Source organism: Betta splendens, chromosome 5, assembly GCF_900634795.4.
Source record: "Betta splendens chromosome 5, fBetSpl5.4, whole genome shotgun sequence".
NCBI classification, from domain to species: domain Eukaryota; kingdom Metazoa; phylum Chordata; class Actinopteri; order Anabantiformes; family Osphronemidae; genus Betta; species Betta splendens.
The window spans coordinates 16,257,856-16,282,981 of record NC_040885.2 but is presented as its reverse complement, the minus strand read 5'-3'; the positions used below and the strand labels follow the sequence as shown (position 1 = coordinate 16,282,981).

General features: G+C 42.7%; 1 protein-coding gene across 8 annotated transcripts; it reads left to right on the top strand.

Annotated features, from left to right (window-relative positions):
* Positions 1–8,021: 8,021 nt before the first annotated feature.
* On the top strand, positions 8,022–25,076 carry igfn1.1 (immunoglobulin like and fibronectin type III domain containing 1, tandem duplicate 1). 8 transcript variants are annotated; one of them, XM_055509297.1, is made up of 29 exons: positions 8,023–8,184; positions 10,523–10,609; positions 10,695–10,801; positions 10,958–11,609; positions 13,004–13,096; positions 13,971–14,090; positions 14,672–14,814; positions 14,931–15,030; positions 15,121–15,165; positions 15,853–15,886; positions 15,971–16,154; positions 16,228–16,341; positions 16,434–16,602; positions 16,713–16,985; positions 17,152–18,126; positions 18,373–18,477; positions 19,234–19,401; positions 20,569–20,693; positions 20,835–20,976; positions 21,115–21,408; positions 21,524–21,820; positions 22,170–22,349; positions 22,425–22,553; positions 22,638–22,946; positions 23,105–23,190; positions 23,270–23,462; positions 23,548–23,844; positions 23,919–24,245; positions 24,818–25,076. In XM_055509297.1, exons 5-29 carry the CDS (start codon positions 13,087–13,089, stop codon positions 24,820–24,822), a joined length of 4,824 nt encoding a protein of 1,607 aa, XP_055365272.1. In that variant the 5' UTR covers positions 8,023–8,184; positions 10,523–10,609; positions 10,695–10,801; positions 10,958–11,609; positions 13,004–13,086; the 3' UTR covers positions 24,823–25,076. The 8 variants fall into 8 exon arrangements, with proteins under 8 accessions (XP_055365273.1, XP_055365269.1, XP_055365272.1 ...); XM_055509295.1 differs by having other exon boundaries at positions 10,695–11,609; XM_055509298.1 differs by lacking the exons at positions 10,695–10,801; positions 10,958–11,609; positions 13,004–13,096 and having other exon boundaries at positions 8,022–8,184; positions 17,152–17,655; positions 17,695–18,126.
* Positions 25,077–25,126: the final 50 nt, after the last annotated feature.

Genomic DNA, 25,126 nt, shown 5'->3' with positions numbered 1-25,126 from the left:
GAAAGATTTGGGAAAACATACAACTAGTGCGGCTCAGTCCCGGTGAGAATGAAGGATGCAGGGCTTCCTGCACGGAGCAGAATTGTAAAAGAGCACAGCGTAAGCCATGCTAAGGCTCAGGGTGGCTGTGCTTACTGCAGACACAGCAGGGCTTTAAGCTAAATGCAAAAGTCAGCAAGGTGAGACGTCCATAAAGGCAGCGGGACGCATGCCGGCGCCTCGCAGGCATCGTCTTGATCACGGTCACTGACGATGCTCGTCTGTAGTCGTTTACGCTGAATAACAGCTGGCGTCTTTACAAACAGCTCAATGATTAAGGTTCGAAACGATAAAAGGTCTAACTTAAACATGCACATGTTATAGTGACACCGGCCGCAGGTCTGTAGATCCGGGATCGATTTCCATGGAAACTGGATAATTGAGATATTTTTGAGTGACAGATAAAAAAAACATTTTCCTCCTGTTAACATATCTAAAAATGGCCCTGACCCATGAAATGAACTGGTGGCACTGCGACGCCGCAGACACGACTACATGCCACCGAACGAGGCTGCATTTACAGGCTTTTCTCCCTATCTACTCCGCCACACATTCCTCTGCATGCAGCTGCAGCCTTGGCCGGCCGGGTCCGACGCGAGGCGAGCTTTAGTTCAACAGAGTGAACCTTTATAGGAGAAGTGTGTTTTTATTAGGAATATATTCCTACAAGGGGGGCTCGTCGATCATCACGGCTGCGCAGAGGTCCATTATTACACCTGAGTTATCACAGCTGTCCCTGGTAACACTGCAGTGCTCAAACGGCTACTATAAGGAAGAGTTATGGCGGCTGAGACAGAGAGATATATAACAGCCAAGCATCACATGATAAATTATTGCTTCGGCTGGGCTTATTTGTTGGTACTTAGGGTCGGCTGTGATATATATCAGAATGCTGTGGCACGATACAGGGGTGGTTTTAAGGTAGTCTGTCAAACTATTTGGGTATCAGACAGGTCAACAAGCTGAGAAAAAGTGGAATCGGCGAGAGAGACCGAAAATAATGTGGAGATTATTTCTGGTGCTAATAGTTAAAGATGTGTTTTTTACGTCAGCATTTTATTAATTCATGTTTCAGCAGCCGTTTAGCTGAACATCAGTCACGGTGAGCGAATGACTCTGGCAGCAGTAAGATCAGCAGAGACACCATGTACTGACCCCACGGCCTCAGAGGGAGTGCGGAAACACGCCAAATATCCAGAACATCATCACAGAAAGACACCAGTCTTCATATTTACTACTGAATTTGACAGGACAAAGGTAATGTGGAGAATAGGACATGCATCAAGATTCAACACACTGGAGATTAGGTTAGAGCCAAACCTCCTGGCGTTTGCACTAGTGCACAACCAGTCACAGCACTGATGTAAAACACGAGGAGAAACGCATCCTCAATATTTCCATCCAACACTGGCTGTTGAGAAGAAGCAATCTAAGGTTTGGAATTGAGCTTAGAAGATTCCCCTTAGGGAATAATAAGGTAATCCTCTTAAAAGTGTCTGTTGGATAATTCCTGATGTGATTATGAATCGTCCTATTGTATGATCACACATTAGGGTGAGTGCATGACTGAGCCTGAGCAGCTGTAGCTGGGCTCCCATCACGTCTGTGGACGACCCTCCTGCTTTGAAGCTTCATTGAGGCGCGCGTTTATTTCAATGAGGTGTTTCTGAGACGAATCACAAACAGGACTCGGTGTAAAAACTAGTTTTATCACAGTTTTAAAATGAAGGGTGTCGGCACGTCCCGTCAGCTTCGCGTGGCAGCTGGTTATTACCATCCTCTCATTTTGTGGAACCATAATTCTTAAATTGTCATTCAACGCCACCTCAGGTAAGCCATTCAAATGAGAAATGCCTAATGTGATATAAAAATGCAACCATGTTGGTTTCACTGAGTGGAGGCATTAGGAGCACAATGTTTTCCTTTTGGCATTTCAACACACTTCTGTTTGCCTGCTCGGAAGTGGATGCCATTAGGAAATGAAGGCATTCCTGTTTACAAATATACATAATACAAGACACCACTTATCATCTAAGTGAATTTCATAATACAATCAATACTTCATGGTCAGACCAACTGCATCAACACAGAGGGAGTCCAGCCTCGGCGCTGCATTGTGTTTCCAGGTCTATAAATTCTGACTCCACAACTTTATTAGGTTCATCTCCTGCTACCAGGGTGGTCTGTCCCTGGCCTGTGGGCTGAAACAATAAAGTGTGACAATGCCATCTAGTGGCAACACGCGATGAGCCTGGTCCGCTGCAGCGCGTTGCACAGAATCGAGTTACTAAGACCTGCGGAGGAACGCAAAACCGCTGCTCCCCGGTGTCTGATAAACGCGACGAGAGCGTTCGCATGCTGCTCATTCTGAAGCGGAGCAGAAGTGTCACCGGTGCGGTTTCCACTGAGCTATTTAAAAAGTTGACTGACACACACGCGACGCAGACACCAGGACGAGCCTCTGGCTGTAGCCTCTGAGCAGGAGCCACAGCGAGAGCACTTCCACCATTAACGACGCACTGAGGTTCAAACACACATCCCCAGGCTAATATGTGCTGCCATGTTATGACAGAAACGTCCACTGGAGCTCTGCCTTCATAATTAGGATAAACAGAACCAGGAAACCTCAAGCAGATCCTGCACTCTCTCTGTCTATACCTTTATCCGTTTAAGTGCTTAATTAAGTCTGAGAGAAAAACGGCACAGATCAGAATAGCCCGTCCTGTAGCCATGGAGACGAGGGAGTTTAAAGACAAGGGTGTTCTTAAACACTAATAATTATATTGATGTTATTTAAACAAAGCTCTCCAAGTGTACAATAAGCAATCTGCAAGATTCTCAAACAAACAAAAAGCGGCTTCCATTTTTAGCTGTGAAGTGTTAGAATCATGACCTGTTTGTTTATACTGTTTTATATTTGGCCCCAGGTCATAAAGATAAAGATCAAGTCCTGCCTTTGCAAATGCATTGTTTTATGATTATGGTTTCTAATACTGACCCTGAGGATTTTCTGTTACTGTCTGTTCAACCAAACTAGGTACAGTATAAATGATCACCACATCTTAACTCCAAGACGACCTACAGTAGAAACAATCTTACTGTACATCATTTCAGGAATTTCTAGAGCTTCTTGTGAGAAAGTCCTGGTGGCTCAAATGTCGCAAGGCGCCTGTGTTTACTGTTGCAAAGGGCTGAAGTGGGTCAGGTGCTTTGAACCAGTGCATCATCCATCATCTGCTGTGCAGAGGCAAGATGGTGACACTGCAGCTGATCCAGCAAGGTGACAAAAACTGCTTTAACTGATTATTTACAAATTTTGAACAAGTGGTAAACAAAGACCTTACTGTATATGAAATGATTGGTTTAAGAAACAGGTTATGGAAGATCATTAGTTTGCCAGGTCATAACTGGTTTACGTACTGAACTGAAAGCGAATCTGAAGCTAAAAAAAAACTTAAACTGTGCATATTTTCCAGTCACATGGCTTGAAAGCATCAAACAGCAGTTATTCAGTCTGTTACAGTAGGCGAATAAACCACTTGGTTATAGGCAATAAAATGCCAGTGATCAAGTTACTAAAGGTCACGGTCTCTTGCCTTGAAGGCAGCAGCTTTGTTAACCACATCAGATCTAACGTAGAAGCAGCTTATGAGGTTGTAGAGTGCTGAAATGTCACAGTGTGTTTATTGCTGTTCCTCTGAGCTCCATGAAGCTGCAGATGGTGCATACGACCCTAGACGGCACAATGTACAGTACAGTCAGAGGTCCAGTTCAGCATTCAGTAGAGTGGGTTCATCCAAATCCTGCACATGTATTACTTATATACATTATATACAGAGGACTGAGGTGCTATACTGGACACGTCGCTAGTAAGAGGATAGCGCTGTGTGGGGGGTGGGTGTCTGAGAAGAGCTGTATTCCAAGCTGAGCGTCCGCGGCACGCAGCCGCAACAGGTGGTGCCTTCATGGGCGCCCAGAGTGTTGCATGACAGTGGCAGCTTTGGGTTTATTACAGTACCGCGCTCCGACGGAGGGGAGGGAGTTCAATGTCAAGGGCGAGAGACGGCGGCGGTGCCGCTAAGCAAGGCATGAGACGCTCAGACAGCGAAAGGGCACGTCGAGGAAAAGCAAAGTGGAGCGTAATCAGCGGTTTCTCGCTTTTATTACAGCGTGATGAAATGAAGCTCGTCATTCCTGCTCTGGAAATAGAGACGTCTCAGTTGTCCCGACGCTGAAGCACATGACGGGCACGAATTCCAGGGAGAACATGTTTCACTTGACCCTTAACTTTCTTGAAAAGTAAACAACTTCACTGTCACAGCATCAGCTGACCCAGATCTCCGACCAATCATTATCCTGAAGCCTCAAGTTTAGCATCAAAATCATATTAGTTTAGCATAAAGAAAAGTAGTAATAGAATAAAGCAAAAATAAAACTCATTCTAACAGCTTATTTTATCTTTTTAATTACTGAGGTCATGCACTATGAAATATATTCTTAACTCTGCGGACCCTTGTTCACACTAACCCACATGCACACACATAATTATTTCCATTGCCAGTGAGTGACAAAGGTTCAATCTGCGTATGAAGCGCACACATCCAGCGACGTTCGACGTAAAAGTTTTTTTTTTACATTGTTGTGACTGATCTGTCAGGGAATCTCTAATTGCCATAACACTGTTTACACCTACCTAATGAATCTCTAATTCCAGCCATGTTACAGCTAAGAGCCCCGTGAAAACCAATTTAGCTGCAGGCGTCGCGTTGACAGGCTGACACCCGCCCCCGCTCTCCTGATGGCAACGCGCCAGGATGCGGCCATTTCACGTTCCTTCCAGATTGTCAATTAACATGTATGAAGATGATATCATCTCTCGGATGCAAGCGCTGCTCACGTCTGTTCAGCCATCTGTTACCTGTGCCCCGTTTGGACCGTACAGCCAGAAGAAATCAGTCCTTATTTCACACACTCGTTAGAGTAAATGACTTGCTATGGAAAGATTCACAAGTCGAAGGAGGAAACCGATGTGTCAAGGATCTGAGCATGTCTCAAACTGAACTCAAGTCGTACTGTGTTGCTGGCTTTGTGTGTTACAGAAGCTGAAGGTAATTCCACGTGCATAGTCCACTGCTTCCGCTGCGCTCACGTCACAGCCAGGTCTTTCAAATGTGACAAGGCTACAAGGGCAGCTCCAGCCGGTGTCTCATTTTCACTCAAGTACTGCTTTGAAAGTATAATCCTGCCAAAATTGAGTTTTCCGAATAGTTGAGTCCATGACGAGAACATGATGAACACCACTTCAGAATCAGGGCAGTGTGAAAAGCAAACATTCAATTACTCTGGATGTAAAGTTTGGCTGCTCACGGGTGGATGTATGTGATGTGCTCTAAAGAGGTGTAGAGGATGAAAAGGGCTTTATTTACTTGGACGTCCTGGTTCAAAGGTCACACGGAGGACAGGCTTCAACGGCATTCTGATCCAGCAGCTGCATCCAGAGATAAAGAAACACAGGACTACTACCATATGAATGCATTCCCTCAGAGAAGAGTAAACTCCCTGAATGACGCGTGGACTCAGCGGTTAGATTGAACTCAAGCGCATGTTGAAGAGATCAAAACCGAAACAGCCTTTCATTTTCACAAGCAACAGTGTCAGAACCATCTGCTTTATGCAGTACAGTATGTGCTGCTGGGCCAGGTTTACATCAGGGCGTATGAGCATGGAGACAGTTACAGTAAATCAAACACACAGTGATCAGCCTCGCTCACGGACCTCTCTCTTTCCCCACAGGACTCTCTCCCTGCAGCTCCAAAAGTTAAATCACATAAAAATAGCACAGCCACAGACATCTGAGGAGGAGAGAGTGTCGTCAGCGGTCAAATTAAGCGTACTGCAGCAGTCGAGTTGCTCTCAATGCAAAATAACGACCATTTCCACAACAAGTCGAACATGACTTTGTTCCAACCGGATACTGGCCAACGGTCGCATTAGAGCCCGACCTGAACGCAGCCACGACATCTGACACTAATGTAGTGGCCAAAATTGTACATTGACCAAGATGGATGGAAATCAAAGCAGGAAATAAGACGGCACTCGGGGGAGAACACTCAAAGAACCGACTAGAGCATCAAAGAATCGGGACGCATCAGCAGTGAATGAAGAGAGGCAGCAGAACGAGGCAGACCACTAGAAAACAGATGAAGGCGGTGGAAGATGCCTCTTAGCATGTAGGTCAAGGACTTAAGAAGAAGTCATCGCTGTGTCATACGCCCCAAACATCCATTAACAGCACCGTGCGAAAGCACAAAGGAGCATCAGATTTCCACGCAGCTCCAAACTGAGTGGAACTTCACCAAACGTGACAAAACGACCTGTGCACAGGATTTGTCGACAGAATGAACCTCACAAAAGACACATATTCCCACATGAGGATGAACTCCAGATTTATAACTACAATCACATGTTGTTTGTTTGTGGGGCAGTCTTCTGCTCTTTGCTTCCCATCGGCGCTTGCAGACGACACGTTTAACTGTGACCCATAAACCAGAACATGCCTGTGGTGTCATCTTTCCCTGTCAGCCGCTGAGGAAGCTGGTGAAAATCCTTGTATTCGTAAGCATTAAGTGCTTAAAACTGCTTGACATCGAGAAACTTGTCAGCTACTGGTGTCTCACTCTAGTAGATCCTGAAACCCTACAGTATATCATATATATACTGTTAAAGCCACAAAACATCATTCGCATGAAAGCAAAATAATCACCTGACAGACAGAGGATGCTTGGAGGCATGTTTCCTTACATGTGACAGGTTGATGGTTGTTTGCTGGAGTTTACTGGTTTTACAGTGGGGGGCAAGGGAGGCTTGGGACGTCTGGGGAAGTGGCATGCAGTAAAAATACATTTCAAGAAGGTCTGTCATACTTGTCTAATGTTTCATTTCGTTCTTCACTATTGTACATTTTGAAAAACTTTATAGACTTTATTTATTATAGAAATGATGTCTTTCTTATTAACACTTGCTGAGTCTCAATCATGTTATAGATGTTCACAGCAACATAAAAAGCAGCTGCCCCTGTGGCATGAGACCCGGTGGGAGGATATAATGTGACACACTTACTGTACTGTCGACATCACTTTATTGGCCGCCAGCATTAACACGTGTCCAAAGATAATACAACACAACACGCAACCGGAATGACATTGTAATAAAAGGAACCAAAGCATGTAGGGCTGCAGCCTTGAACCTCGATTTAGAACTGTATCCATGCGTATGTTTTATTAAAAGCCAAATACAGAATATGTTTCTCCACTACATTTAAAGAGCAATTAGCCATAATACTCACACACAAATCACAGACACCAAAAAAAGTTGTAGGAAGAAGCAAATGAACATTTAAACTTCCGTGTAGTGCCCTGTGTGACGACTGAACACCTGGCCCAGCGGGGGGTGGAGCTTCTCAGTCATCCAGGTGAAGCTGAAGGTGAGTCCTGACCCGTGGGCCAGAGCGTCGGCAGCTCTTCCGGTCCAGTGGGCCGCCCCCGGTGATCGAGTCAACCAAAAGTGGTCCAGGGTGGAACAACTGACGACTGTCAGAGTCAGAGCTGCTGATGTTAAATCTGGATATGACCATCAACTGAACCGAATATGAGCCAGTTTATGCTTATGTTAGTGTTAAATAAAACTGATCCCATATTACTTATGCTTTTACAGTATGGGCATCCCATGAATGAACTGTAGACTTACTGTACCTAAAGTTGTTAACTAAGGTACAACAAAGACTTATGAAATAATCTGCATACAGTACAGTACAGTATGTGACTACCTTGGGTACAGTACAGTACTGTATGTTAGAACAAAAGAATCTCCAGTCAGTGTTTAACCTGCTCCGACCCACCCTCCATGGCCCCCACCCCTCAGCTCCACCATCCACAACCTTCAGTGTGTGTAGAATCACCACAAATACAAAAAAGCCTAAACAGCAAACAGCCCTTGGCAGTCGTGGGTCCAGGCAGCAGAGGAGCATCAGGCACAGCCGTGCACAAGCTGGAAGGATCTATTACACTGCAAAAACCAGGAGAAGGCATAGTGTGACCACACTGCCGCCTGAAAGGAGGAGAGCAGAGGACGGAGGAGTGTAAGCAGGTAGGTGGCCCTCCAAATAAAGGCTGGATAAGCAAGTGGAGTGAGCGCAGAGGGGAAATGGATTACAGGCTTTTCTCGTAAGTTAGCGCCGCTGGCTTCATGGGAAAGACGTCAGCGTTTTGTGAGCAGGTGCACAAACAGGTGCAGTAAGAAATAATGCCTGAACGTTTCCTCTAAAAAGGACCATCATCCTGTAATTAGTGCAAGACCATAAAGAATTGTATGTGCATTCAGGTTCAGTTCCAGTCAATTCTACCTGTATGTAAACATTGCAGAGAATGAAGCTGCACACACCAGAAAACACACAGATTTGGTTTTGGTGCATGAAGTCGTTGGGCAGGAAAGCGGGCGCTCCGGTTTGAGTTTCACGGTTTTAACTCTGACAAGTTGGATCATAGCAGCGAGGTCAGAGCTGTGAGGTTGTTTGCTGATGACTAACTTTAGATGAAGGTTTCAAATCAATATACAGCCCGAGATCCAGAGAGCTGCATGGAGGGAGTGGGATGCATTTGGCAGGAGAAGGGGATTATTTTTACATTAAAGAAATACACAAGGTTTTTCCACGGCGGCTGATCTCACTAGACTTCATCCTCACACTGTGCACACGCAGACGGGAGAAAGCAACTTTGTTTTTAGAGGACACAACTTAAAAAACAAGAAGTTCACATTAAGAGAACAAACACAGGCTGACAGATGGAGGCTGCGGCACAGAGCGCAACAGAACAACATACAGTATGGGCATCAAATTCTCAGCTCAACAAATCCCCAGAGAGGTTCAAAAACCACCATCAGCTCATTTGTTTGTGAGTTAAACAGCCTTTGCCGTCAGCTGCAGTCGTGCAAAGATTAGCGAAAAGCAGTGAGTGACATTCAAGAAGCTACCAGATGCCATTTCAGGGGTTCGTATGTGTGCAGCGGTACAGTAACCTGCAGTGGGAGGAGGAACCGCTCACCAATGTCACGTACAACTGATACGTTAGACTCTGGCACAGACCTGTTGGTCGGACACATATTAGGAGCTGCACAGCCTTGTCTTACATCACGTACATGTAATGTCATTAAGAAAAATAAACAAAAATGCTACAGCTCCTTATCAAATTATACACTTCACATACACAAGCTCAGGTGGACTGAAGGAGTGAGGGTCACTGTCCAGTATGTGGCATCTCGTTCTGATACGAGGCCAACGTTACAGACTTCGTCTCTAATTTAAAGCCTGGCGGCTTGTTGCGTTGCCCACAATGTAACTCAGCCTGTGACGACACCGGTTATTTGTAATGATGTTGAACAGTCTTCATAGGACACTTGGTCCAAGTCTGTGAGATCTCTGGTACAGATGTTCAGCATCTTCATTAAAACATACAGGAGCCTCGGCCTCTAACCTATAAATGTAAAATGCTAAAATGGCAAAACTCAGCTGGGGGGAGGGTGTGTTTCCTTTAATGTAGAGGGTCTCCTGCCAGAATATCTCCTGTCGCAGGCTGTTTTGCTTTTACCATATGTGTTGTGTGGTTCATTTTCAAGGCGGGAGCCAAGATCGCTGCGGAGCCCAGAACATTTCTGAACACATGCCGAAGCATGTGTTCACCTAAAAATAAAACGCTCACCTTCCAACACAGCAGGCTGTGTTTTACAGAGGCATCGGGACTGACTAAATATGTATATAAATATAAGATGTGACGTGAAATATTAAAGGTTCAGTATTTAACACAATATTAAAACAATTAAAGTTTAAGGACCTACAGGGTTATTTACTTTTATGTTATGATCAACTACTGTAGGTGAATTTTTGTGTTGATAAGGTAAATCAGGCTGTACATTCATGAGTCTAATACCAAAAGCAACTACTAGAACATTAGGCCAAACAAAACAAGCACTGCATGACAGAGAGCACGGTTAGTGAGCACTCAAAGCAGAGGTTAAACAGGACTCACCTCTGGATGTGAACAATGCTTTGTGAAAACCTGGTCAATTGCAAAGTAATCAACAACAGTATTAAGTATATTAATTAATATTAAAACAAAACAACAACAATATTAAGCGTCTATGTGACCACACCTGTTTTAAGTCCCCATCTAATGAGGAGGTTAAGATTTTCCATCATTAGATTTTACAAGATCATAATATAGTCATGGTGTAAAATGAGGCTTTACATCTGCTTCGACATGTGAAAGTCTGTTAGTATCTTCAGTAGATAGTGGGTGAAATCTTAGTAGATGCAGTAGATTGTGTTTTGATGACGACAATCCATTATAGAAAAGTTTCAAAGAAAAAGAAAAATGCAAATACTGGTTTGCATGTATTGACTCTTTCTTCCCTTCATTTGTATTTGCTGCAGAGCCGTTTGAATCAGCAGAGCTCAGAAGCACAGCAAAGATGTGGAGGAGGTCAAAGGAGACTGAGGAAACTGCCGCTGGGCAGGCGGGTAAGTGCAGAGCGGTGGACGCCGTCCTGGTGTGTCCAGCCATGGTGGGTATCGCTGGTGTCCACCTGAATTTCCTCTTATCTAGGGAATAACGACGACCAAGATCCCTTTGACAGCCCGTCTTCACGTAAAGTGAAAATTAGTGCCTGCAAGACAGAAGAGGCCTGAGACGATCAGCCCATCAAAGATCACGTAATGTGGATGTCTTGTCAAGAGAATGAGTCTTTTGCAGTGGAGTGTGTGAACACTGCGTTACGCTGACTTCTGAGTGAGAACGGAAACGCGGCTCAGCTTATTTCTTTTGTCAAGTGGAAACAATCCAGTTTTTGAAAATCCTGCTCTGTTTAGCATAATGGGAAGAAGACACATGGAATCACAGGCGCTGAACGATGAGGAGGAAGTAAGAAGTGAAGCAATCTTTCTTTTAAACCGCGAGAGTAACAAAAAATGTCCACCGAAGAACCCTGATGAGCTGAGGACCAATAGGATCATCGGAGGAGGCCAACAACTGCCACCAAAGATGAAAACTGAACAGGGCCCTCGTCTAATACAAGACAGGATGAAGCTCGAGTCAAAAGTCACTCCCCAAAAACTGTTCCTTCGCATAATTTATCTCAAGCACTGCACAAGATTCATCCTGAGATGTCAGCCATGAGAAAAGCCTGAGCGAGCTTGAAGTTAAGTCTAATCAGTTGCCGCACAGCACATTCACACGCTGCTGTAAGATCACCGCTAACACACTGTACTGTATTATATTCTGTCTTCAACTAATCATTTCATGTCGTGCGATGTGTCTGAGGTGCTCGTCTGCTTCCTGTCTACGAGCTAAATACTGTTCACTGTGGTGTGTTGTGTTCAGTACGTGTCCATAATCCTGTCGAAGTTCCAACCTGACATGGTGCTTTAGTCAGGATTAATATTTACCTGTCCTGTTCCCTCTCCTGCTGTCACGTTGCGTGTTAAGTCGACGATTCTGAAGCAGTCCGTCCAGAAGACCAAGGTACGCAAGCAAAAAAAAAAAAGGAAAACAAACCACACAACCAATTCACAGTCTTTAAGTGCATGCCTCCATGTTGTGTGACCTGCATGTACTGTATGACGTGGGCTTCTTCACTCCTTGAAAGGTGTCATCCAGTCTGGATGGTTCAGCTTTCAGTGTCACAACAGATGCATTCCGTTGTGACATTCAAACAACCTCAATTTGAAAACCAGCAGCGGGCTGTGGCTTAGGGCACTGAGCTCGATTGTCATGCGTCTAAGTCGTCTTGTAATTTAAAGGTAAAATGCCACCGTTCAAATGTACGACCACCTGCTGATAACTGATGTGCAGTAATTTGGCGTAGTTCAGTCACGCAGAGTTGAACTTTCTCTACAGGGGCATGTCTAAAGGCAAGACCTTGTCCAAAACTTAATTACATGACTGGCCACCCCAGTGCCACCTTTAAATGGCAGAAACCTCTAAACATACAGTAATTAATTTAAATATATAGCAAAATGTCAAACAGCATGAATCTGTAAGTGGTGTTTCAGGTTGTTTGTTTGAACAACCAGGACTCTGTCCATGTGCTGCCATCGGCTTACAGTATGACTAAAACACCAAACGGCAGTTTCTATTATCCTACAGTAAGAATATGAACCTGTGTCATTCATGCTAACACACAGCAGCACAGAGGTGCTGAGGGAATCAGTGAGCATTGACCCATAACAGCTATAATGCACTTCCCCCAATATTCCTTTGAATTCTTGTATCACTGTGACACAAGTAGGTCACAAACTGAAAGAATTAGGGCCAACACATAAGCAAGTACATTGAGCACATGCATTCTTGGAGGAAATCAGAAGTTCATACTAAAAAATTAAAGCCTATTTTATCGGTAAACCGACAAATGCAGTATTATTGTACCTATTTAAACCACAGAATTCATCTCATTTTACTGGGGTATAAACACACTGCAAGAGTAAGATATTAATTCTAAACATTCTCTCTTATGCATCTCATAGGTAATAAAACATAAACATAGGCAATTTATATAATTGCCATGCTTACGGAGGCCCTGCTTGTTTATTTCTACTAAATTTCTGCCACTGACTCTCCATTTCTGCTGACTGACCCATGAAATCGATGCCTAGCTAAGTCATGCAGCTTTAATTGCCATACATTAATATTTTGATCACCATCTCCATGCAAACACTCCTAATGATGTACGTGTCATCCTCATATCTCCCTGCTTGTTACCAGCAGCAAATCCTGTGCAAAGCTGTCAGAGCTCTGCTGCATAGCCGAAGGATTGTTGTGTAGCACCTGCTACAAGCAATTTACCTTCAACGCACTTCAGAATGTAAACCGCTGACAGAAAACGATATTTTGTGCAGTTAATATTCTGCATATTGCAGGTGTTTCACGCCAAGTGAACATAATCAAAGGCCATGGACCAGCAGAACCCATGTGATCAGCAGTCAGTGATGCCCCACTCAGGATGGCTGGGGGTTAGTCCACATCAGTACTACAGTATACGGGTTTCTGCAAAAAACCTGTCTCAACATCTAGGTCCAAAAACACACATTTTAAATAGCAGCTGAGCTCACGTGGACTTAACTCATCTCAAGTATTATAATGTGCTTATTTTTGTCTTATAATAAACCATTTATTATCTTAGATAAATGTTGTTGCTTATAAAACTGCATACACTGATACATATAAAGCATTTACATAAAACATAACAGATAGTGATTAAGAATTAAAACATTTCAATGCATTTTCTTGCCTATAATATGTTAGTGCTTATAGTTGTTGCCTGTTTTTACATAAAACCACGCTTAATGCACGTTTATCTATGAACACTCAAGTTCTACCTAATATGAGGTGACACAGTCTAAAGTACATCACTTCTTCTACAGAGTTACGCATACATGAGACATCTATGAGCATCTAGGGGTCATTATAATCATTAAAAAATGGCTACATACTGTACCGGACAGGAGTAGGTCGGCATCGTAATGTCACCACTTTTTATTTGTATTGTGTTTGTGCTAAAAGAGCAACACATTTTTTGCTAAACAGAAGAAGCAGATGGTTCAATGTTTAATTCATTATTGTGGCATTTTATTATCAAGCACATGTCTTCCTTTTGTATAAACTTTATCTGAAAAAAGCTGATTATGTGTAACGTTTACACAATTTTAGTATTTACTATAACTTCACAAGGGTAAAAGTCTTGCAAAATGTATTCACCGTATTTAGTGGTGTCTCAAAAATAAGTCATCGTTATGTGTTTTAATGAAGACTTACCTCTTTGCATATTACTAACCCACTAGTAATTGTTTTATGTAACCATCTAATTTGTGATATTTGTTTCATTAGTTATTAGGAAGAAGTCCAAAGTGCCTGGTGTTATGATAACGCAGTTTATGGAGAAACTTCCTGAGGGAATGTCAACTCCAGATTTCACCCGCAAACCCATTGCTCTTACTATTCAAGAAGGTAAGTGTATCTGAATCAGTGGTAAATTCCTAAAACAAAAAATGACAATAAAAATGATGTAGACTTCAAAAAAGATGAGATGAGTAATCATTGTTACCAAAAAGATTTAAAATATTTTTTTCAAAACTTTATAGTTTTATTAATATAATAATTAATTGGTAACAGATAAAAGTATCGGCTGAGTGTAAAATAAGTCTCTACCAAAAACAACAAAGATGGATGGTTGACAAGTCTGAGCACTTAGACAAAAAAAAAAATCATTCTCGATATACTGTAAGAAAGTTTAAAACACCAAAGTCTTCAGGACATAAGAGTTGAAGGACTTCTGCTCCACACCTGATTCAGGTGTGGAGCCTGGAGCCTGGTGTGGAGCAGGTCAGATCACAAAACACTGTTGAGTGTAGGAACCAGAAACCATCATACAATACTGTATATGCACTGCTACATGTAACAAAGAGATAATAGAAATGTAAAACTCAAGTCACTGGGATGTTTACTTGCGTCAGTTACATTTTGAAAAGGGTCCAAGTACCTGCACCACATCCATTACGCTCCCGTTAACAAAGTAGTTTTCTTTCTAGGTAAATCTGGAGCCTTTAAAGCCATAGTGGTGGGAACTCCGACACCAACTGTGACTTGGACCAGAACCAAAGGAGAAATACTTTTTCACCCTGATCTGTGCCTGCAGAAGTATGATGCAGCATCTCATGAACACACTCTGGAGGTGAGCTTTCCACTACAGACAGATCCAAGCCACAAAGACCTAAAGTTACTGATAGTAAAAGACCTAGACAAAGATCTAAAGTTACTGATAATAAAAACTTTCTTTTATTCCATTAGTTTCCCAAAGTGGCTCCAGAGGACGCTGACACCTACAAGTGCTTTGCAGCAAATGAATATGGCAGAGCCGTGTGCACTGTTGTGCTGAACGTTATTGAGGGTGGGCTTCTTCACGTGCTGGACAGCATCTCTGTTATGGATTCTTTGATAATTTTTCATAACTAGACTGAAAGGTATTGTTTGTTCACAGTTGGATTCTCGATGTCCAAGGAACTGAACAAGACACAAGGAGAAGGTGAGACTCTAGCGCCACAGGGTTTATCTGGAGAAACACCATAATAAGGTCGCGTTGACCAATGAGCTGCGTTCAATGAATGCAGAGACATGTATCAACAGCAGAATGAGGCAGCAGCTCAGTTGCTCCAAGCTGCAACCGAGCTCCTACAGTCTGAAGGCAAATGACATTTTGTTCGCTAATTGGTATTATTGAGAAAAATCTGCTGTCACAATGCATCTGTCACACTAGTGGATGTGTCACTGTGCGCTGACACTTCACACATAATTGCCTCTCTCAGAAATGGATCGACATTTTTCTTGTACTCTTGTTTTAGTTGTCTTCTGTCAAAAAAAGCAGACAGATGAGTCAAATCAAAAAGAATGCGAGACGTCTGGGCTGGACTGCTCCGCTCAGCAGGATGTTTGTCACTTCGCTTGTCCGGACACTGTTAGTGCAGCTTACTGATATTGGGTTATTAGGTACAGTATAAACTGTACAGATTGTTTAGTTAGAAGGTACTGATCAAACAACCAAATCATTAACACTTTTGGTAGATGTCACCGATTGAGTTTCAAACATTCTTACTGTCGTCTAAACTTGTCTGCATGTGCAACTGCTTCTTATGAGTCACACATGCTCGTCATTACCTCTGTATCTTGTCTAAATTTTGGATGCAGTGACAAATCAATGTTCTTGATTCTACAGATATAACTGACTTCAGGAAGAAACTTAAACAACGGTTGGTAAAAAACATGTTAAAGTCTTGACAGAATAAGAGCGGGTTGATTGAATAACGATTGAATAACGAGCTTTGTCCCGTCAGGAATCCTGACGGGACACGTGAGGAGAAGCCAATGGAGCCCGAGGAGAAGGTCTGGGAAATTCTCCTTAGTGCCGACAAGAAAGACTACGAGAAGATCTGTATTGATTACAATATCACAGACTTCCGTGGAATGCTGAAGAAACTGACTGAAATGAAGAGAGAGCGAGAGGAGGAGATAGCAGAGGTACAGTACGTGACATACACAACCTGTCACCACTTTCCACCATGAAAGTAAATGTCTGCTGCTGCTGCTGCAGTTTGTTACACACATCGGGACATTGAAACCTATCGATGTCCAAGATGACGACTGTGCAACAATCGAGTTGGACATGGACCTCAAGGATCCCAACAGCAAGATTTACCTTTACAAGGTGAGACGCCCCATAATGACTTCAGATTGTTTTGGTGTTTGTAGAGCAAACTGTGTTACTAATCAATGCCAACGTGTTCCCACACTCTGCAGAACGGTGTCATGGTTCCATTTTCTAAAGAAGATAGTGAAGGGATGAAGCATAGTTTGAAACAAGTTGGCAACAAATATGTGTTCACTATTAAAAAATTAGGCTCAGAGGACGCTGGACTCTACTCCGTAGACGTTGGGGGCGTTAATGTGTTCTCCACAGATTTTAAAAGTAAGCTCTGGTTTAAAGTAATGAACATTTTCATAAAATACAGAATTAGTGTGAAGCCGTAGGAGATTTACAAGACCTTAAAAGTATTGTTTTTCATTGAAACCCTGCAGTAGCGGAAGTTGACTTTGCTGTCAAAATACAAGAGGTCAAGGCAGAGGAGCGAGAGGACGCCCTCTTCCAATGCGTTCTGACTGCACCTATGAGTGAGATCAAGTGGATTGGCAAAAGCAGCCCACTGTCAAACAGCGAAAAATTTGAAATCACAGCATCTGAAGATAAGCTCATCCACAAGCTGATTGTGCGGGACTGTTTGCCTCTGGATGCCGGTATCTATGCTGCCGTGGCAGGAATCAAATCTTGCAATGCCTGGCTTGTAGTTGAAGGTCAGAATTTTACCTTTACTTTGACTCTGGGGAGTCATATTATTGTACATGCATCACCATATCATTAACTGCCAAATGTACTAAATACTTATATGTGGCTAATTAAACAATTAAACTTTATTAAAGTTTAACTTTATTAAAGTTTAAATTAAATAATTTCCTACAGCTGACAAAGATTCTGCCAAGAAGGGCAAGAAGACGGCTCGCAAAACGACCATGGCTGGAGTTTGTAATGATGAAGAACTGAAGAAAATTGCCAAAGAACAGCAGGAAAGATACGACAAAGAAATGGAAAGAAAAATGGAAATCGCTAAAAAGGCTCAAGCAGAACGAGAAGCGGCCGAAGCCGCTGCAATGGTGGAAGCACTAGCGGCTAAAAAGGCAGCGGCCGAGGCCAAAGCCGCGGCCAAGGCCGCAGCCAAGGCTGCTGCGAGGTCAAAGAAAGCAGCGGCTGGCAAGGATGCAGCCGCGAGAAAGATTAAGAAGAAAGACACTGGTGCTGCCGGTGGTGCAGGTTCCACAGCAGGAAGTGCTGGAGGTGCTGGAGGTGTCGGAGGTGCAGGGGGTGCCGATGGAACTGCAGCTGACAGTAAAGCAGGTGCTGGTACTGGAGCTGCTATTGGACCAGGAGGCGCAGCTGGGGCAGCAGGAGGCGCAGCTGGAGCAGCAGGCGCAGCTGGGGCAGCAGGAGGCGCAGCTGGGGCAGCAGGAGGCGCAGCTGGGGCAGCAGGTGGTGCAGCTGGGGCAGCAGGTGGTGCAGCTGGGGCAGCAGGTGGTGCAGCTGGGGCAGCAGGTGGTGCAGCAGGTGGTGCTGCTGGAGGAGCAGGCGGTGCTGCTGGAGGAGCAGGGGGTGCTGCTGGAGGACCAGGGAGTGCTGCTGGAGGAGCAGGAGGTGCTGCTGCTGGCACTGAAGTAGGAGGGACTGGTGGGGCGGGAGCGGACGGACAAGGAGTTGGAGGTGGAGAAGATGAAGGTTTGGAAGATGAGTTTGATGAAGGAGACTATGACTCATTTGAAGATTCTGAGCTTGAGGGAGAGGAAGGAGAAGAGGGAGAACAAGCAGAGGGAGGAGAAGCAGAGGGTGGAGTTACCCGAGGGAGACGTGGAAAAGATGGGCCACTGGTTCCAGACACAGTGATAGGTAAGAAATGCATTCACAATGAACAAATGTGTTTATTAAAATATGATTCAGTTTACATCATTATTTTTAACTTGTTAGTAGAAACTTGTTTTAAAGTTTCCATTATTAGAACTTGTTTTTCTACATTTTATCCCATGTATACTTTACTGTTTGTTCTTGCTTTAACTTTCATAAATATTAAAAAAATTATACTACATTTAGTCAGTTGACATTCTCTGAAGATTTGCTATTTATTATAAATGATAGAGAACAACATTGATGAGAAATCCACAGATCAACCGGGTGAAAAATCTTTGAAAAAAGAAAAGCGACTTAAAAAGAAAAAGGTGCAGATTGAAGAAGCGGTCGTTGGTAAGAGATGCCAAAAGCTGCACGTCGAAATACAACTGTAGTACATTCATAAACATGACTTCCTCTTAACTTGTATTAACAGCAGTAGTATTAATTTTTATGTTTCATGAAACAATTTTCACTGCGGCTGCATGATTTGGTGAAATTACTATTTGGAATAATCAAGCAGCTGTAGTTTTCCACGTAAATAAAAAACTCTAACTGCTTTAAGCAATAAATCAAATCCCTAACTACTAAATATTAATCTAGACACTTAATTATAGTTTGTTTCCTTAGGTTTGTTTACTGCCACTATTGAAAAATAAGACAAGAGAATCAATGAGCTAAATGGTTAGGAACAGAATTTTCTAAATTCTACCAAATGAATTAATATTTGTATTTTTTTGTATACAATGTTCTTTTATGTTTGTAAAATATTTGTTCCATTTTTTATCAATATTGTTATGTACATAATTGTTTACTGTGCTGAGTCATGACGACATCTGAGGCCACATAGTGTATCAAACACGACACATGAAGTGTATACTGTAAAAAAGACAATACAAATAACAATGATCCTTTTACACTACTCTCGTCTTAACTTCCCTGAAGTTAATGCTTATTATTCATGTTGCTGCTGATGATCTTTTATTCGTGTTGACATCTTAATTAGTATTGTTACTGTTTTCGTTAACGTTATTTGTAAGGCATATCCAACAGCAAATGAGAAACTCTGAATTGATGACTGTTATGATGATATCCCCTAAAACTTAAAAGCAAAAAACGGAGAGCTGCGTGACGTTGAGCGTGGCCACGAGCCAGCAGCAGCAGGCACTGATGAATCTGCTGAAAATGGTGAGCGTGCAGGTGGCGGTGAGCCAGCGGCAGCTGGCAAGTGTTCAGGCCGTGCACGACAAGGCCCATTGATCAAGGAGACAGTTAGTGGTAAGATTACGGCTGCTACTTTAGCTGCTGCATGAAAGGAGCTGTCACTGAACAAATTCATTCGACACACAGATGACTTGTCATTGGTTTAAGGAAGCTTCGTGGCCACTAAGCAGTAGGCAGTGGATCGAACCTTCCTGCCTTTTGAACTTGCTAATCAAAATTAAAACACTAGAGTTTTGTATGTATAACCCAATGTCTAAATTATGTACAATTTAATTCATTAATTTGTTTTTAGATGTATAATCAAGTAATAGTGATATAATATTGAAATTGTACCACATGTAAATCTCATGTTTTGTAGAAAATATCAGCAACATAATGTCTTGGTTGGTTTATGATTTAGATTTCTGTTCATAACTGCAGTTTTTCATATTTCTTAACAAACTGTATATGTGTATGTCTGTGTCTGTGAAAAATGCAAATCCATCTGTGCTTTGTGTGCATCTGTGTTCATAACTCTGCTTGCCTTCACAAATGTTCAACATTCAGGATGAGACAGTGCGTTGAGTTCATTATGAATCCGCAATGAAAGGCCTCGTGTTCTTGAAACACCGACTGCAACATTCATGTGTTGCCGTGTTCACAATTTAAAGGAGGAAGACCAAACAGCTCTGACTCTGGGGGATGATCATTCTGCTCACTGAAGACAAAAATCTGACCTAACTGGCAAAATACAGATTTTTCCACTGAACGAGGAGTCGTCAGTCCTGAGTGGGATGCTTCACAAATTTGAGTGTGTGAATTAATTTCAACAGCAACTAACTAAACAAGGGGAATCAAATCAATATGTTGATGTCATTCATAGGAGCTGTGCCAAGATCTACAAACTTGAAGCCAAAGGCTGCCAAACTATCAAGATACACACAAGAAATATATGATGTGTTGTATTTATATCCCTAAAAAACATTCTTCTTTAACATGTACAGGTGCTCTAGTTGAACATTAGTAAATATGAGAGTTGCGCTCAAAAAGGTTTTTTTTTAATATAAGATGAGGTAAGTGTACACACTTGGCACTTGAATGTGCAGACGATATATCCCTCCGTACGCATGCGTCCTTAAAAATGCTGATCCACAAACACAAATGTCTACCAACAACCTTGTATTCACATGCACGTTGCAGAGCTAATGCATTCACTGACTTGCTGCTTGATTCATTTATTAGACCCTGGAGTTCACTTCCATGCTGGGCTTTCTGACTGCAAAGCCATTATTGGGGAGGCAGCAGAGCTGGAATGCAAACTGAGCAGTGAAGACTGTACCGGAATCTGGTATAAAGATGGAAATGAGGTAAGTTCAGGTTTAAATGTGGTCATTATGAACCATGTACAGTAGGCTTTTATGTGATGGCAGTCATATTGTGAATATTATGCTTTCTTATACATTAGCTCTTTTAGTGGGACTTGTTGCAGTAATATGCATTTTTTTTAGATTAAATCATCTGAAGGTATAACAATATCAAAAGACGGAAGTTTCCACAGGCTGAAAATTCAAAAAGTAACAGAGGAATTTGCTGGAACATATAAATTTGAAGCCGATGGACGGAAAACAGAGGCACTGATCACTGTTGAAGGTAAAGGCGTTTTTCTCTACAGTATGTGCCCACCGGCTGTCATTATTTCTAGGAATCATGTTCATTATGCTAAAGCATCACCAATGCACAAAACAGCAAATCATAAAATAATTTTGCTTCACCAATAATTTCTTTTAGATCCACCCAGATTTGTAGCAGATGACCTGGCAGCGTTTAAAACTCCTGTAGCTGTAAAACGGGGACATAAAGCTACCTTCAAATTGCATTATATTGGACGGGAACCTATCAAGGTCCAGTGGTACCTTGAAGGTGAAGAGCTTTCAGATGAAGGAAATGTCAAAATCGAGCTCCTCGAGGGCGGGAGCTACCTGCATCTCATCAAGCTGCAGCGCAAAGACAGTGGGGAAGTAAAGATAAAACTCAAAAATGAGTTTGGGACGACGGAAGCCATCACCCAGCTTGTTGTGAAGGGTGAGGGTTGTTTGTCTGCTTGTACAGTACTAAAAGTACAAATGTATGCTTTAATGATTTTGTTGTACTTGATACAACATATTAAGCATCAACTAATGATACTGTATCCTAAAAGATAAACCCACTCCTCCAATGGGACCTTTGGAGACAGTTGAAGCAACCTCCTCTGCAATTGAATTCAAGTGGAGACCCCCGAAAGACGTCGGTGGGTGCAAGGTAGATAACTACATCCTTGAACGACAACAAGTTGGCCGTAACACCTGGAAGAAGCTGGGGCCAATTGGTCCAGAGCCCAAATACAGAGACACTGACGTAGACCATGGCAAAAGGTACTGCTATCGCATACGGGTGGAAACGGAAATGGGCCTCAGCGAGCTCATGGAGACGGAAGACATTCAGGCCGGGACAAAAGGTAAAGTCAGACCAACCTGAATGTGTCTCAGTATGCGTCACCTGCTACTGAAAACCTAGTCTCACACGCATTAAATAAGACAATTCAGTTGTTCAAAGTAAAACAGCAATGCTTAGGGGAATGAAAAGGAGCAAAGCCTGATCTGGCATCATAAATATTTAGAGGATGTTGTACCATCCAGTTTAATTTAACTTCCTCTAATGCAGTAAAACCAACCCAACAATACATCCTACACAGTTACTCACTTTTCATTTTCGCTTGTTTGACTTTTAGCAACCACACTAACAACAATATAAATCACAAGCAATCTTTGCAGCTTTGACTGAGTAGTACTGTATCATGTGCACAGCATACCCTGGGCCTCCATCAGCACCAAAAGTCGTCAGTGCCTTCAAAGCCTGTATCACTCTATCTTGGAGTCCTCCTGCCGACACCGGAGGAACCAGTATTTTGGGATACAACCTTGAAAAACGCAAGAAGGGCAGCAACCTGTGGGGCCAAGTCAATGACGCTAATGAGATGATCAGAGGTTAACCTCTCTATTTTTTAAGGATCTCTAACAATACAGATTATTTACTGCTTATGTCTTTTGTTTGTCACACAGACAAAGGATTTGCTGTTAAAGACGTGGTTGAGGGTATGGAGTACGAATTCAGAGTGTCAGCAATCAATAACTCTGGTGCGGGTGAATTCAGCACACCGTCCGAGTTCGTGTTCGCCAGAGATCCGAAAAGTAGGCGGACAATTTAAAACAGTGTGACAGTCAATATTTTATCATGGTAGACAAGCTGAAACACTCATATTCCATGTGCTACAGAGCCTCCTGGTAAAGTCATCGACTTGAAAGTGACAGATTCCACCTACACAACCCTGTGCTTGTCTTGGACCAAACCCAAAGAGATTGAGGGGGTGGAAGACGAAGCCAAGGCATATTTTGTGGAGATCAGACCTGCAGAAAGCACCGAGTGGGACCGCTGCAACACAAATGCAATAACAATGAATACCTATACCGTGAAAGGTATGAAGTCCATGGCCATGTACTGGGTGAGAGTCATTGCTACCAATGATGGAGGACATGGACAGCCACAGGAGCTGGAGAATTTTGTCCTTGCTATGCCTCCGCCTGGTGAGTGATTTCTACCACGTTAAGCAATCACTTGCGCAAAGAAGAAATCATTTTATATTCCACAAACACTAAACAATCAAATCCTCCATATTAGTGTTTTAGTTGTGTGGTGGTAGGTTTTATCCTGGTACCTAATGTTGACCCTGCTGTCCACCTAGTGAGGCCACGATTCACAGATGCTAAAATGAAGAGTTTTATGATCGTGAGAGCAGGAAATTCTGCAAGGTGCAACATTAACTTTGAGGTATTTATAAAATCAATGAAGTGATTTAGTTCCCTGATAATGTGTAAACAGTCCAGTGATCTCATCTTGTCTTTTGTAGGCCTCACCTTGGCCTGAGGTCATATGGTTGAAGGATGGCACGCCAGTGACCAAAAAAGTGACCATTAGCAATGCAGAAGGTACGTCACAGCTTCTCATTCCAACCGCCGAACGCTCAGACACTGGAGTTTACAGCATCATGGTGAAGAACATTGTTGGCCAAGAAACATTCAGCATTGAAATTAGAGTCACAGGTGAGATTCCAAACAATGAGCCTCCATTATTTACCACCATTTAACCAGTTCTATTGTAAAAGAATGTTTGGTATCTCAATGCCAGATGAGCCTCGACCACCAGGTCCTGTGGATATTGATGAAAATGTGCCGGGTACTGTCACCATCTCATGGGCACCATCTCCAGATGAGAAACACGATGACAGGCTGCACTATGAAGTGATGTCGCGTGATTCACACAAACCCACCTGGCAGACAGTCGCCCATCGCATATTTAACAACAGATTCACAGCATGCAACATAATGCCAGGTCGGGAATACCAGTTTAGAGTTTATGCAAAGAACGACATGGGCGCCTCAAAACCCTCTGAATCGACAAAGTGGCTGATTCCTCTCAAGAAAGGTATGTGGGTACTACTCAAACTCCTGTTTGAGTAAATGTGTACTTTCATGCGTTGCTTGTGTGATTTCTTGCAGAGAAGTTCACTGTGAAGATGCCCGAATCAAAAATGTGCGACCTACAGAGCGCTCCAAAATTTATTGTCCCTCTGAAGATGCACGTTGCTCCACAAGGGTATGAATGTTACATGAGCTGCGCCGTAAAAGGGGATCCAACACCTCATGTGACATGGCTCCGCAACAACATCAGTCTGAATACCAACACCAACTACCTGATCTCCAACACCTGTGGAGTGTGCTCTCTGCTGGTACTGACAGTTGGATCTAAAGATACCGGCGAGTACAAAGTTGTGGCAGAAAACCCGCTGGGAAGGGCGGAGAGCTCCACTAAGCTTACAGTCAGAGGTCAGTATTCATCGTCCTGGTACTTTATTTTGCATTTCAGTTTCAGGCACAGTTAAAGGTGTTGGTGAAAATCCGTTAACTTTCAGATTTTAGTTTGTTTAAATTGTTGGGATGAACTACAAAATGGATACAAGGTGATGCACGTTTATGAAATTGGTTGAGACAAGCAGAAAAAAGGAAATGCTTTGCAATGGATTGAGGAGAGATTTAAGGTCGCAAAGTGTGCCTTGAGTCTTGAATCTCTGCAGGGGCTTATGAAATAAAATGATTACCATTTATTGTAGAAGCACAGTGGCCAGTGTCAGAGAGAGTGTCCTCTCAGTCACGGGTCATAAAACGTAAAAGCACCAAAGAGCACATAAAGGAAAGTGAAATGTCCTGCTATTAGTCCTCACCAGACAGCTTGAGAAAACCTGGAAAGTAAATCAGTTTCCCACAAAGGAGCAGCTCATCCACCAGTCACAGGAGTAACATCACCATCACCTTTAACTTTCCCTGCATATATATACTGTATATATAACGTATTGACGTTTGTGATCTGAAACTCATATCTGCATTTGTCTTTTTTCCAGAATAAACAACACACTAAATGGTGAAACATCATAAAACACCTGACACCAGGTTATTAATCATGAAGAAAATCTACCATCGCTATGGAGGTAGTAGAGGCAGGTTAGTCTGCAGTAGAATGATAGTGCTTTTAATTTTTCTGTCAACTGTGTAAACAAAGTCTAACTTTATCCCTGAAGCCATAGTCTTGGGTCTCATGAAGGTCAAACACAAGATCAGCTCTTTGGCTTTACAATATTAATAAAATGTAAGCCTGAAGTACTAATGTTTTATCTTGTATACTTTATTATCATGCATGTTGAACAGCACAA